Consider the following 15,601-nt stretch of genomic DNA (forward strand, 5'->3'; position numbering starts at 1 on the left):
CTCTCTCTCTCTCTCTCTTTTTCTCTCCTTCGCCACCGTCCCTTTCGTTCCATCTCTGAAGTTTCCTTTTTCCGCCAGAAAGCTTCGTTTCCTCTCGTCCCGCCGTCGTTGCCCGGCCTTTCTCCGGCACGACGGAGGATGGGGAAGGGGAAGGGAGTTGACCCCGGCGCTGCATCCCTCTATCAGGGAAAGGGGTGCTTATTCTAAGCGTATATAAGAGGGGCAGAGGAGAATGCCCGGGGTGGGCTGAAGGGTGATTTATGAATATTGCCTACCCGAGAAAAGTGTATCGCGCTGCCGAGCCGCGTCGATTTTACCCCGACTTGGGAGGACTTTGAAGCGCGTACGCGAACTTTCTTCCATAACATTCTTGTCGTTCCGATTAGCGGGGACTGGTGAAATGGAAAACGGAGGGGGGTGGCTTCTCGATTGCGAGGGGTGTCGATCGACTTAAGCTGACTCTCGTCGTTTCGAAATCACACTGATCGCCTGTATGTTCGTATCGTTTTCGAAATTGTTTAGAGTGTTTCTATACGATTGTCGAGTGAAGAGGAGTTGAAAATTCGAAACGAATTTATCGGCAATGGCGGGGGATAACGATCGTCGATCGTTGATGCGACGAATTTGGGCGATCATCGGCGAGATTACGCGGACGCTGTAAACCACGTCGGGTCGCGGCGCTATTCTTCATCGTACGACGTAATTAATTTCGCGTTTTATCGCCGCATCGACTATTAATTACAGGCGGTAGCGCGAGCGACCGCGCCAAATGAATGGTCCTTCGGCCGACAATGGAGAAACCTTATTAATAAATATGCGCTCGCGCGGCCTCGCGTATGTTGGCCCCGCGCCGCGATAATGGCGATCGCGAAATTCGAAACACGCGTCCACTGTGTCATCGGGTCGACCTCTCACCCGCCGTGGACGGAATATTCAGAGCGACCGTTTTGCACCGCAAATATTTTGCTCGGACTTCGGACGGCAAACATTGCGGGGCTAACCGGCTCGAAGGTCCGAATAAATCCAGGATGGAAACTAATAAACGTTCAAAACGTCAAAATCAATCGCCACGATCGAACGTGCGCGTAAGAGAACGACACTGTTGAATTTTCAACATCCTCTTATCATTCTTGTCATCGAAGTCTGGGATTTTGTTCAGAGTGTTATATGTTTTTTATTTATCTGTGTGTTTGCGTGGAAATAGAGTTTCGAAATAAATGTACGCCTTGAAACTATTCTTGAAATTAGGTCTTTCCGATCTATCCTGAAATTGTGAATGGGACAGGTATCTGACAAAGGCCGCGGCGATTCAACTACTGTAAGTAGATTGGAAGTAGACTTAGCCCCCGTAAGTAGATTCAGAGAGCGTAAGTAGATTGAACTAAGCGTTAGTCAGCCATTTCCCGCGGGTGTTCCAAACTTATCGCGCTAATTGACGGAATAAAAATAATTTCTAGACTAAAACGATACAGTTATTCAGCGACGAAATATCGCAAACGATAAAAATACTCCAAAGAATGTAATTTTCATGAGAATCAATTAATTAAATGGAGACCAACAAAACGATGACTTAAAATTGATCTATTTTCGCCTGAACTTCGACATATCAATTTGGACAGCATCCCAGACGTCGTGCACTAAAGTGATCGGCTTGGCGTGGAGTGACGATTAAGAATAACGCTACGATACCAAGGTTAGAAGCATGGAATAAGAAAAAATCGCTACGAACGATCGATCGAGGGAAGCGATTTTACTTTGTATTTCCTTATTTAAATTGATCACTTTTTCGGATCAACCGTAGGAACAAAAATAAGTTTAAATTGAATTCCGTTCTCCGCTATCCGCGGCGACATCCGCGCGCATCCACCTACTATCTATCCCCGTATTCTTCGTACCATCGAACAATTCCATTTCACTTTTCCCAGCAGCCGCGAGGCTGTCGTCTCTCGATACGTCGTCCAAGGAGGGTAGTAGGTGGCGTTGCGCGATCCTCGTTTCTGGGAGGACGATTTAATGGGTCTACCGTCAAACGGGAAACGTTTCGCGTGGGTACGCGTTGTACTTTTTCAACGACTGGGATAAAGAAATAAAAAAAAAAAAAAGAAAAAATATCGAACAGACTCGTCGAAAGAAGTTACGTTGCAAGAAATTAGAAATAAACGCTGGAGAACTATCACCTCCAACTGGAACTTTTCCTTTCCCAATGCGATCTTTCGCCCCCTTCTTTCGCTCGGCTCGCTCGTACGGCTCGTTTCGTTTCTTTAATTCAATAGAGGTTGAATAAACAGCGGAACGATCGGGCGCAGCGTGGGAAGGGGTGGGAATTCCGCGGTTATTCGCGACAATAATCGTTAGCGTAGTTACTGGGTAATTATCGCGATGCTTCGAAAATATCTGAACAGGGAGATAGGAGAGACACGGACGAGGAGAGACGGTGGACAGCCGGGACGAGGGAAGGACAGAGAGCAGCAGCGAGAAGAATATTTTATAACGAGCTCTCACTACGAAAACAGCACCGCCGATATGGTTGCCTGCGCGTATAACGGCAGGATTGGGAGTAGATCTGTCTCCCCAGGAAGCTTGTTAGGCGTCGGCGAGCTCCGCTATCTTCTAATTGGCGATATAATGATTCTGAAGGATGGAATAGCATGGTCCTGAAGGGGCCGAGGAGCACCCTGCTCCGTACCTTCCCTTGTTAGGGGTGAAATTAAAATTTGGCTCTACCTCTGCCTTCTATCTTCCTTCTCCTTCTTTCTCTCTCCTAGTTATCGATCTTCTTTCTTTCTCAGCCGCTGCTCCGCCGGTTCCTTCACTTTTCCATCTCCTCTCTTTCTATCCCATCCACTCCATTCACCTCGCGCAGCTTCGCGTCCCTTGGTTGCCTCTTCTTCCCCTCGGCGGATTCGTTATGCGACCGCTGTGAAATTTATATGTCTTCTCGTGCAGCAGTCGGAGATTCGTCGCGTTGTTCGGATCTCGAGGACCTTTCTTAGAAAGGCTCGCCTCGTCGAGCATCGCTCGATTGCGTTTGTTACGCCATCGTCCTCTTTTCCGCCCCCGTCGTTCGCGTCGTTCCCACCACCCTCTCGTCCCGCGAGCGTCGTTAAAAGATCAAGAACCGATCCGCGGCGTTCGAGCCGCGCCGCGCGCGGAACGATCGCACCCTCGCGTCGAGCTTCAACCACCCTCCTGCCGAGCGGCGGGTCGAAATTTCGAGGCGGCGCCCATAATTGCGACGATTAAGCGCGTCCTCGCGCCGCGTCGGTTAATTGGACGAGCCTGGTTTCGAAAGTGGCGTATCAGCCGGCGATTTCGTTTTATATCGCCGGAAACTATGACTGACGAAATCAACGCACGGCCCAGCAGTAGTTAAGCGGCGATGCTTAATTAAACGTTAATCTCGCGCGCGATGGCGAACGAACGCGTTCGCGTTCGCGGTAGCTCCGTTTAGGGTTGCAGGTGGGAGGTGAAACGAAGAGAGAGGGAGAGGTAAGCAGAGTAGCGTGTGGTAGCAGGGGTAAAATTAAGGCTCGCCGGTTGATTCGAATTCTCCTTGAGAAATTTCCTTTCCCCGAGAACGCCCTTCGTGCGCTCTCTAGTAGTTACTAAACTGGTCGTCTCAATTAACGAAACTTGCAGCTACGTTACCGACTTCCAATTAGTCATAGGTTGCAAACTGTATCGCGCTTACTGGAGCGAGACTAATAACTTCTAGACCATGAAATATATGCATAGATACACGATGCAAATTAGTGGCGCACGGCCGAGCGGACGTTCACGAAACACTTGGCATACGAAAAATTTCGGCCTCCGCGGTGGTAATCCGACCTCGTCCGAAGGTATTCCTCGCCGCGACTTCTTCCTCCAACTTCCGCCGCTTCCGTTACTTCGCCTCGTCCTTCCATAGATTCCGCTAATCCGCGCGATACTGTTTTTTTCCCCTGGCGAAAGTACCGTGTTCCAAGATAGGAGACGTCCGCGCGTCGAAACCAACCCTGTGCTCGTAGCTCGCAACGATATACACGCACACCGACGACCGTCGATCCTCGGCGAATTTACGAAGGCCCTTGTCGCGCGGCTGATAGTTACAGGCCTGGTCTCAATTAGTAGAACTTACGTCGCTAGGGTCCAATTAGACGTAGGCTAGAAGCTACACCCTGTTTGCTCAAGTTTGCCGTACCTGTGCACCACCGTCCGTCGGATGGGGTTGCTGCCCGTCCTGTACCTACCAAGCCCGTTGAAGGTGTCTTTTTCCTACGCTAATGACTAATTAGCAGCCTCTCCACTTCACAGTATAATGACACGGGATATAGCCTTGAGCCGTCGGCTGGGATCATTATTAAACCCCGAAATTGCAGTCGTGCCTGCCGCCTCGTGTTATGCACCGCCTCGTGCCCTGTACTTTGCCCTATCCTGCGCTCCGCGTGCGTGCATACTCTCTCGCCACCCGCTCGATCCACGGCTGGAAGGACACGCGGCAAGATGCGGAACGTGACTCGACGAGGACGAGGGTGCGTTCTGATTTCGCTTCAACCCCTTTCGCGCGCGCCCTCCTTCCTCTCACGGCTCTCCTCGCCGTTTTCACCTTCTCGCGCATTTATTTCTCGCGTGCCTCTTCCAACCCATCGGCTCGTATCATCGCCGGCTCGACTCGATCGACGTTCTTATTTACATTCGATCGACGCGTCTCGCGTGGCCCACGAAATATTTCGAGTACCACCAGTGGATAAGGGATACGCGTGAAATTACTCGCCTAATTGCTTCGACGCTGAACACAATTAAACAGAGTCCCTCGGTACGCGCTGGAATCCGGACAAGTACCAGGCTATTCTTAATTGCGTGTCAATATTGCAGCGCGAACGCGGTCCTGCAACCTGAAACGGGAGACTGGTATGCGATCAGGTGATTCAAACGAGATCGACGAGTTTCACTTTGGTTGTCCAGCTAATTTTCATTTGTACGTACAGCAGCTCGCTCGCGTTCTTTCACGTCCATATCTAATAGTTCACTCCAAACCCTCCTGATACCAAGTAACATATGATACGAAGCCCATTCTCTTACGGACAAATTCGTTTCGTCCTCTCAAATAATACCTTCCACCCTTCCGCCCCGCACGGCCCTATACTACATCAAAACCGTTCCCTACCGTTCCCTCCCACCCCCGTCTTTTACATTTATTTATTTCCTAAACGTCCGTCCCCGCCGGCTATTTTATATTTGACATTTTTATTAAACCAGCCGCCAGCCCCGTGTCCGTAGCGACAGCGTATTTCGGGACGACATCGCTCGCGAGGCCGCCACGCTATCCTATAATACCGTTAGGGCAGTTTCGTAATCTCGCAGGGGTGCCGCCTCCTTATATTGACCGAATAAAAACTCGTTCCCATCACCGATTCGTCGATCGAATATCCCCGGCCTATCCAACCCTACAGCCGACGCGGTCCACGCTCTCCCACGAGTCGCTCGATTTCTTCGACCACGAAAGACAGTCGGCGCGGAAACGATGGCCTCCCCCCGTGCGCGACCCCTCCATAAATCAACTTTTCACTTTACGATTGCGTTCTCGTCGGGATACGACGACGGGTCCCTTCGGCTCGTGTAAGATGTTCCTTGCGCGAGAACGATTCCGCGCGGTGGGCCAGCGGTGGGCGCTCCAAAGAATTTTTGTTTCTCTTCCACGCTCCTCGTAGCGCGGGAACGCGTAAATCAGAATTGTCGGGACGGCGCGGTCAGCCGTCCGTCGATGCACCGTTGCGCATTGTCGCTGAATAATGGGACAGTAAATTGACGGGATTAATTAAATTTTATCTAGCGCATCATATCGGGACGCGGGGCACCGATAACGATAACGCGCGACGGAGTTGGATATTGCGTGCGCCTGACAAATAACCGTGCGGAGAGTTCGATCGGCACGCGTTACCGCACGCAGGATTCCCTTCTTCATTTTGTCACGATTCTTCCGGACGATCTGCGTCCGTTCGCGCGAGTTCGACTTGGCGCGCGAAATTCTTCGTCCCCTTACCCGGTTCAAATTCTTTCAGCCACCCCTCTGACGGTAGTTTCGCGTTCTAACCCCGCGACGATCCTGTCGATCGACGTGGCATCGAAGGGTGCTATTGTCGACGCAGAGAGGGTTACGACGGGCAGAGAGTCGTTAGAAGAGGATAGACGCGTGGATAGGCGAGGAAAAATAAATGCGTAGAAAAAATGGAGGAACGCAAGATCGTTTGACGAATCGCGAGGCGTCTCTCGGATACCGTAGGCGTAGGTGGGGCACGCTAAGAGGGGGCCAAGGGGATACGCGGGTAGAGGGATGATGTTTTTTTCCTCCGCGGCGCCTCTTTAATTTGCCCTCCAATTAACGGACGGGGTCCTATTTGAAAAATACCTGCCACGAGGGCTGGCAATTATACTCCTTCCTTTTTTTTTTTTTTTTTTTTGCGCCACGAGCGCGTTATTAGCGCTATCCGTCGTTCCTCTTGCACCGCCTCACCCCCTGTGTGTTCCCTGCCCTCCTTCTCCCTCATCTCCCGTTCCCTCCATCCGCGAGACCCTCCGCCCCGTACTCCTGTTGGCCCCCGTCCCACCATCCCCGTCGAGTCGAGCTGTTCCTCTTCGTTCCCACCGTCCGCATCCCACCACCCACGCTCGCTGTCACCCTCGCTTTTTACGTGCGTGTGGCCGCGTTCCGCGTATCCGTATCCGTGGCCTGGCCCCGTTGTATGGGTTTTACGTGCATCGCAAAGTGCGCGAGTGCTGGTGGCGGGTCCAACGGGGGAGGACACGGGGGGATGGCGGAGAGGGGTGGCGGATGGGAAAGAGAGGAACGGAGACAAACGGTTCGCCAGAGGGAGACGATAAACGCGACAGCGGGAGAGAGAAGGGAACAGATGGCGGGTGGGGGCGGCGGAGGGGCACGGAGGGATGGGGAGGTTGGCGGAGAGGGATGGAGCCGGGGTGCTGGCGAGTTAGAGGAGTGGCGTTTATAACTCGTGCCCGGGTCTCCAAGCTTTGAGAAGGCCAATTAGCAGCATAAAGCTACAGCTCGGCCCCGGGGCCGAGGATGTTTGTATGTAATAATGGATTGTTACTCAAAGTATCCGGCTAATTAATTAAGCCCCCGCGCCACGCCGTGCAGCCACTCACCATTTTAGCCGGCCGTCCTCCTTCCCTCGGATCGCCTTTAGAACGCGCTCGTTCCTACGAATGTGGTTGTCGGTGTTACTTTCTCTCCTTCCCTCTCTCTCTCTCTCTCTCTCTCTCTCTCTCTCTCTGTCTCTCTATTTCTCTCTTTCTTACTCCCTTGCTCTCTTGTAACTCGCAACCGCTTCTCACCGGCGCCGGGCCACGTCGAGGTTCGAACGGTTCCCCGCGATCGATGCTCCCGCCGTCCCCCGTCTCCACGTCGCCGTGGATCTTTGAAACGCGGCCATCGGATGCTGCGCCGGCTCTCGAGCCTAACTACGTTTCCGTGCATCGGGGATCGAGTATCCGCCGATCAAACTGGTCCAGTCTGGTTCGACGCATCGTTTATTTCGAACTTGACGATGGCCCCACGAACGCAATCTCCTTTTCTCTTCTTCAATTTCTCTGAAGCGCGCGTCCCTTTTTCGAAGCGATCGATACGATCGAGAATTCGTCGTTCCATAAATTCTACGAATTCGCTCGGATACTCGCCGGGGTCCTAATTAACTGCTAATTGAAAATTAGAGCCAGGCGATGGCCCCTCGAAGTATAATACTATGCCAAACTTCGCGTTGAACGTTGATCCTTCGAATGATACGGGCACGAGAGATTTAGCGCGCGGCGACAGACGACCGGTCCAATTAGCGTGGATCGTTATTGCGTGTTGTCGGCCACTTAGCAGACGCTTATTATCACGGCGTACATACGTGTACATTACGCGCCTGGCTCTGTCTGCGCGGCGGCATTGTTACGCCTGCACAATGGCAGGGAGACACGATTCACGATGTCGCGGGTTTAACGAGTCGACGTTCTTGTTACGTGTTACAGAGACCGTTCTAGCCGAAATCACGATGACGATGGACGTGAGCAAGACGGAGCCGAGTAAAAATGGCGCCACGCAACAGGAATGCGCTGGATGCGGGAAAGCGATCACGGAAAGGTGAGACGTCGGTTACAACGAATATCATTCCATAAATTTCCTTCGCAAAAAAAAAAAAAAAAGAAATAAGAAACAAATAGAAGCAAAATAATATGAAAAACTACAGTCTTAGCTTACTTAACCATAAGATAACCGTAAGAATATTGAAAAGAGTAGAGTAACGTCAGATAAGGGGATAAGTTTCCTCGAGAAATCGCGGCGAAAGATCAGCCCCGAAAGTGGTAGACTACTGGTCGGTAAGAACGGAAACTATGGTCGGTTCTTCAGGTATCTCCTCAAGGCCATGGACCTGTTCTGGCACGAGGACTGTCTGAAGTGCGGGTGCTGCGACTGTAGGTTAGGAGAGGTCGGTTCTAGTCTGTTCACCAGGGCCAACCTTATCCTCTGTAAGAGGGACTACCTCAGGCTGTTCGGGAATCCGGGGCACTGCGCGGTTTGCAACAAGCACATACCGCCGTACGAGATGGTGATGAAGGCGAGGGCGAACGTCTATCACCTCGACTGTTTCGCCTGCCAACAGTGTACTCATCGGTAAGTTGTTAGTCGAAACGAGAATCCTCTCGAAACGATTTCCATTCGCGTCTCTCGGTTAACTCTTTCGCTCTCGCGCCGTTCGCCACCCCTTTGTTTCACCCCCCGTCGAGGATGAACGAAGGAAACGGTCGACCCGAACGAAGAAAAGGGGACGGGTACGCATGCAAAAGTAACAAAGACGAGCCTGGGGGGTGGGTGGACGGCGTAGATACGACGGTTAGGGGAACGGGGCACGGAGAGAAATACAGAGGACGAAAGGAAAGAAACGGGAATACTGGTTTGCGAGAGTCACAGTCCGCCCGGGAGTTGCTTTACAGGTCAGCTGGGAAATCACCCCGTGCTCTATCCGTCGCGACCTCTTTCTCCGCTTGCGCCAGCATTCTACGCAGGAGGAGGCCAACTTCTCGTCGCGTCCGTCCTCGTTCGCCCCTCCCGCCTGTTCTCGATCCCCTGGGACCAGTTATATAATTATCCAGATACTGCTGACATTTTTGTATCATATTGCGCGGCGCGGCCAGTCGGGACGCGGTCCCTAAATGCCGAATGGAGCTCGCGACTTTCGCGACGGGTCGATGAGACGGACGCGGGTATTCGCGGTCGCTCGTTCAGCCAATTCTACGCGCAGGGTAGACCGTGCTCGCGTCCCTCGAAAATGAAAAAGTAATACAACTTTCGCGAACTCGTTAGCGGGTCATTTCGATCTCGGTGATATTAAACGCGGCTCGAATCCCTACGTTGATCGTTCTCTCGTCCTTGGCGCGATCACCCTTCTTTCCGCCGCCGCGGCGCGCTCTCTCCCCACTGTTCCTCTCGGTGTTCATGTTTTATTAAAGTCCCGCAATTTGGCTCAAAGCGATCCCCCACCCCAGGGTCATCCGGTCCGCCATCTGACGCGTAAATTACAACGGACACAGCGGCGAGTAATTTGCCGCGGATGTGAAATTTTATTGCCGCCTGTAACGAGCCTCGAGTAATTTCGCGACTTCGTCCAGCCGTCGTCTCCGGGTGGTCACGACTCGCGTGCCTTCCAACGCCAGCCAACGGGCCGCTGGCTGAGCTGCGACGAGGACGACGACAAGAAACGAGAAACAATACCACGACGAGAGAGAGAGAGAGAGAAACAAAGAAAGACAGGCGCATAAAAGTGGCGCGAGGGTGACTCGAAGACTAGGCGGCGGAAGAATAAGCTCTCGAGAGTAGCGGTCAATGTAAAGCGACGAAACCACGGAACCGTGGCGGAGCACAATGCTGCCTGGCTTATCGACGAAACGAAAGGTTTCGAGGGTAGCAAAAGCGAGCGGGCGATCTGGGATTGTACGTAAGGGTGGACGCGATGGACGCGCGCGGTACGGTCGCCAGGGTTGGCGCGGGGCCGGGCAGAGCCGATAGAGAAGGCGAAACGGAACAGGAGAATGTAGTTTGGAGCCAATAACAGTGGCTCGTCCAGGCGTGCGACAAACGTTGTACAGCTTCTCAAACAATGCGAACAAAAGAGCATCAATTTTACGTTTTTATCGCGCGGCATTGTCTATCTTCGACAATGGGTCGGCGAACGGGCAGCGGCGGTGCCGCCGCGCCGCCATGCCCAAGGCATCGTCGCGTTCACCGCGGCGCAACCGACTTCGACGGAATCAACGAAAACCTGCCTTTGTCCTCGTGATTTCACCCCCTACCATCGGTCTGCACGGTGTTGCGCACACACGCGACATTCTTGCGGCTCGCTGGCGAACCCTTCCACCCCTCCACGCCCTTTCACTGCGAACCCGGAGACCGATAGCGATCGGTTCGCTCGATTCGCGGAATCGTTCGTTCCTGAACGCGTTACACCACCGAACGCGAACGAAACGGTGACCTAATTAACGATGGGAGTTGAACGCGGTTCGGTGCCTCTTCGCGATCTACGAGCGAGGGCTGAATTTGTTAGGAAAAATCGTTGGGCAACGTGGAAGCCGCGAGAGCCACGGAACCATCTTTCACTTTAACCGAACGAAATTGCCGTCGATTAGGTTTCATTGGTAATTTAGCGTAGCAGCAATCTCGCCAATTATTCCCGTTTGATCGAAGCCCCCGAACGTACCGAGGGGCCGGATCGAAACGATTCCGGGCGTTTCTCGGTCGGATTTAGATATTTCCCGCGGCCCGGCTCGTCGAGTCGGTGGCGCGGGCGGGGTTCGGAGGATCGCTTCCAATTATTTCGCCTGTAAAAAACGAGCGGGCGAACTCGAGGAGGGCAATTATACGCGGGGCGCCGCGACGTGTAACGCGACGACTTAGAGTTTGCAATTAAACAGCAACAATTACACGGGGTAACTTTAGACTGTAATAACACAGAATAAAGGGTTGCCGGTGGCGGTGCCTAGCCTACCACCCTCCTGGTTAGAGGATGATTTACCGATCCAATTAGATGTCTCTCTCGCACTCTGGGGCACTCACACAAGGCCCCTCCTTGGGTCGCGTGTACGGATAGCTTCCTGTCTCGCGCGCACACACGCCTACGGGCGCACACGTACACGCTGTTTCACGCGCGGCTAGCAAGCGGGAATACGCGTCCCCCTCGACGTTTCTTCGATCCTCTCGAGAAGACGTCCGGTCAAATTTAACGACCGCCCAGTTAATGCCCCCGTCGACTACAAATTGCAGTTTGCCGCCGTGGCGGCGCTAATTCGACCTTCCCTAATTCTTCGTGCTCGCGACGCGCGCATCGAGCCATCGGCCAGACCGTTGCACGATCGTTACAAGAACTTGTTGAAATTCTGCATTCTACCTCGACGATAATGTCGCGCGCCGGTTCTCTCTCGTAATGTATTAGCTCGTCGCGAAACGGACCGCGTCCCGTTCGAGGGACGAAGAAACGCGTGAAACGCTAAACGTCTCGAAGCACCGGGATAATTCAGCTAAAGAAGATCTCTTCATTTAGATACGCGGTTGTATACCCAGCCGCGTAAAATAATGTCATCGGAGGTGCCTGTAGCGCGGATTAGCATAACAGAAGACGCGATAAAGTCGACTAACGAGTTCGGAACCAGTTCGAAATACGTTGTTGAAACCGCGAGTCTCGCGAGACTTTTTTCACCGCTGTATCTATCGGCTCGATCACTCTACATAACGCGAACAAGAGTTACCTAACAGCGGTATCTCGCGATGGATACAGCCGGACGCATCGTGGGCACCGCGTCGTATCGAGCTGCGATCGCGCGGCGGAGGCCTCGAAAACCTACACTCGCGCTAGAAACGAGCAATTAATCGTGGCACGGTCTCGTGGTTGTACGTAGCCGATACGGTTAATTTGCCGGGCAACGCCTTGCAGCTGGACGCGAGGCAGCCGGCCCAGCTTAATCCTCTTTTCTGCGCGGAGGAAACTCGTCCCTGCGTGGCACCGGAGCAAATTAAACCGGTAACGCTGCGCCAGGCACGGGTGGACATATCCCCGGATACGCGATCGCGCCGTTGCGACGCGGCGCGTATGCAAATTTTATTCAAGAAACCTGTGTCCCTTCAAAGAAAAGGATTCGCAGAGGCACGGGGAGCGTCCGTGAATGTTTTATTTCGTCGCAGGTGAGCTCGAGCCTCGGACCTCGTCGCTCCGGGGAACGTCGTAGACTGCATCGAACACGAGTCCCCGTAAAGCGAGTCTAATGGGGTCACGCATTGGCACCGGTTATTTTACTTATTTACGGGAAGCCTCGCCGTGTCTCAGCCTCGTTTCCCGTTGCCCCGTGCGATTTTTCCACGAATTCACCCACGTCCACGGAGCGTGGCCAGGCTCGCGCTCGCGCCACGGCGACCCTCGTTAAACATTCAACTGGAAGCGATCCGAGATGGCCAGCCTTCTCCGTGGATTGAAATTTTTTTTCACCGCTCGTGGAGTGGAAACCTCGTCTTTGGACCGCTCCGTGCGCGGACCAGTCTTGCGATCCTGTTCGTCTTCCGGTGGGGGCTGGTTAATACTTTAAGCGAGCTGTTGCGGTTCACCGTTGTTGGACCGCTCTCGCAGAGCTACGTCGCGTTCTTCTCTCCCCTCGATTTCGAGGTCGTCGCGAACGTACGAAAAGGACACGCTGTACAGGGTGTTAGGTTTTCGGTGTTTTTTAGCGTGAAGTAGCGCGAGACAAAGGGGTGGCGGAATTGGGGATGATCCGATTGTAGAAAGGGGATCGAGTTTGATTCGCCGTTTGTTCCGCCGGTTAGAGGCAGCCTTGGCACGTAATGGCGGCGCACACGGGAACAATTAACCGGGGGGATTAAACTGTATCTGGCACGGTGCGTGTTCAAAACGCTAGACGAAAGTGGAAAATCGGCGAGTATCGCGCGGCGGTATCGTGTCGCGGCAGACAGCTGCGCGGCTCGCGAGAATTAGAGGAATGGGATTCGCACGGCATTATTCGCGCGATCATAATAGAGAGGCTCTGGAACGAGTGCACTCGTGCAACATGATAATTCCGTCGGCTGGGGCTAGCTATGGGAATATCTGCTTCGATCCAGGCTGACGGAGGCGCGGCTGAAAGAATGTCCCGGCGAATCGTTAGTCCTTGTCGCCTCGTATTCACACCGTATTATTATGAAAACGCACGCGTACGGGAATTTCAATATCGTCGAATCGAATTTAAATTCTCGACAACTCGGAGTCGATCTACGAGCTATTAAACACGGACCACCCCTGCAGCGCGTGGCCACTTCGTCTTCAGAAATCGTCGCGCGACAAATTGACGTAGCGAGGTGGTGGTGTCACAGTCGAATACGTAACTACGAACCCCTCCAACCCCTCTTACCTCTTACCTTACAAATTAACTTAACCAACCAAACCCTCACGGTCACAGCGAAATATCAACCCTTTATCCAACCCAACCCTCGAAAAGAGGCCCCCAAAGAAGGAGAAGAAAGCCAGGGAGAGTGAAAATTCACAAAGAGAGGGGATGAGGGTAAATAGCAGAGCGCGGTTAGCTGACAGGCAATTGGCAAAGGGAAAGAACGAGAGGCAGAGAGAGAGAGAGAGAGAGAGGGCACCTTGAGAGCGACAGACCGGTCGTCGCGGCGAGAGATCGTCTCGCGTGGCTTAGACCGGAAGCCAGCAGGTGACGGTCAGCTGAATGGCCGGGCAGAGAAACGCGAGGCAGCGAGAAAGGGGCAGAGGGAGGTGGCGGAAGGGTGACAGGGTTGAGGGAAAGGGTGCGCGAGCGAGAGAAGAGGAGATGGATCGGAGTACAGCGTCATTTAGCAGACGACGCGTATAATGGGGGAAACGAGCGAAACCCGGTATAAGCTATGCTCGTCGGGAACGGCCGCGCGCAACGCGATAATTCTATTTGCCGTACGATTATGAGAGTATCTACCTCGAACCAGACTCTGCCGCTCTCGTATTTCGCTCTCGTATTTCCTACCGGGATCAAAGCGGATGTGAGACCGCTCGCGGACAGAAGCCCGATAATAATTATTTGTCCGACACGTTGCGATACGCTCGTTATCCATCGTTCACCCCCTGCGCCGCCCTTTGCCATTGTTTCTCCCTTTTTTTTCTGCGCGCGCGTGGGCGACTCTCTTTTTATTTTATTTCTATTTTTTCCATTTTTTTTACCCGTCGCGACAATCAAGCGATTATCGACGAGCGAGCGAGGGTGCGACTCGACCGTGGTGGATCGCGAATGAAAGGAACCAGCTTGCTTGTTTCGCTTCGCAGCTGTTTTTTTTTCGTCCCATTTTTCGCGAGTCGTTAAAACGATTCGCGATTCAGCAACGTTTTTTCGAGACACGCTGAAACTGACCGCGAAACGAGTCAGAGGAGAGACCTGGTTTCCTCCACCTGTAACGTAACAGGTGATGGGAAGCTCGAGCACCCCCGTGGCGCACCCCGGTGACCGAGAAACACGCGCGAGTTGCATACGGCGCGACACCAGTAGCCTCTCGTTTTCTGATTGCAGGTTCTGCGTAGGCGATCGATTCTATCTGTGCGAGAACAAAATCCTGTGCGAGTACGACTACGAGGAGAGGCTCGCGTTCGCCAATATGTCAGTACAAACACCCGCCTCGCTGGCGTACATCAAAAGGCAACTGCCGCCGACGCCGACGCCGCCTGGCCAGAACATGCATCCCGGTCACAATCCGCTGCAACCTCATCAGGGACTTGGCCAGTCGGTGGGTCAACATAATCACGTGTCGAACGTAAGTTAAGAGACCACCCTGGACTATTTCGAGCGTTTTGTGCGTACCAATGCGCGTAGAAACGTCGATGTCCCACATCGATCCCTCTATCTTATTTAATCGAATGGTTTCTGCAAGAGAAAAATGATTCGCGAGGCGATCCAAAGCTCCGTAGCACTTTCGACCATGTTCTTTTTTATAGTATCAATTAATCTATTTAATTCAGTCGGTAGCTGACAGGAAGAGAAACGACGTTCGCGGTTGGTTCTTATTCAGAATGACGATTTTACGTGCGCAGGGTCAGATGTCAGGGAGCACACCGATGGTGAACGGGACGGCCATAGGCGTGGGTGGTCCCAGGGCTCCCGGGGACATGAACAATAACGGGCTGTCGGGTCCAGCGTTAGGCCCGATGAAACCGCCGCCGATGTCTATGCAGGCGCCGACCAGCTGAAACGAGGTGTCACCCCCCTTGAAGAAGCTCAGATGTCTCAGCGGTTATTGAGGCTGTTGACGCTCGAACGACGAGAGGCGGAACGCGAGTTGGGAGGCATCATGTACGGACGAGGACGAAGTGAACGCGAGGAACCAGAGTGATGAACGGAGAGACGGACACGTGACGCGTTAGGAAAAAAGAAAAAAACGTAACTGTAGGTGGGTGTGGATAGGGGCGTGAAAATTGGGATGGTTTGTCGAGGGGAGTGGAAAGAACAGGGGGGCACGGTCTCCGTGAACAGTTCCGGACACTCGACGGACAGTTCCGGACGATCGAACGTTCTCCGTGGAGACTATCGTCGAGAGGTCGAG

General features: G+C 53.2%; 1 protein-coding gene across 4 annotated transcripts in view; it reads left to right on the plus strand.

Annotated features, from left to right (window-relative positions):
* LOC143429132 (LIM domain only protein 3) overlaps positions 1-15,371 on the plus strand; it is a 54,527-nt gene extending 39,156 nt beyond the window's left edge. For all 4 annotated transcript variants that reach the window (XM_076904591.1, XM_076904588.1, XM_076904587.1 and 1 more), the window contains 4 exons: positions 8,014-8,125; positions 8,393-8,656; positions 14,575-14,815; positions 15,093-15,371. In XM_076904591.1, coding sequence (XP_076760706.1) covers positions 8,037-8,125; positions 8,393-8,656; positions 14,575-14,815; positions 15,093-15,248 — 750 coding nt within the window. In that variant the 5' untranslated portion in view covers positions 8,014-8,036 and the 3' untranslated portion in view covers positions 15,249-15,371. The remainder of the gene's footprint in view (positions 1-8,013; positions 8,126-8,392; positions 8,657-14,574; positions 14,816-15,092) is intronic.
* Positions 15,372-15,601: the final 230 nt, after the last annotated feature.

Source organism: Xylocopa sonorina, chromosome 11 (genome assembly GCF_050948175.1).
Source record: "Xylocopa sonorina isolate GNS202 chromosome 11, iyXylSono1_principal, whole genome shotgun sequence".
Classification (NCBI taxonomy): Eukaryota; Metazoa; Arthropoda; class Insecta; order Hymenoptera; family Apidae; genus Xylocopa; species Xylocopa sonorina.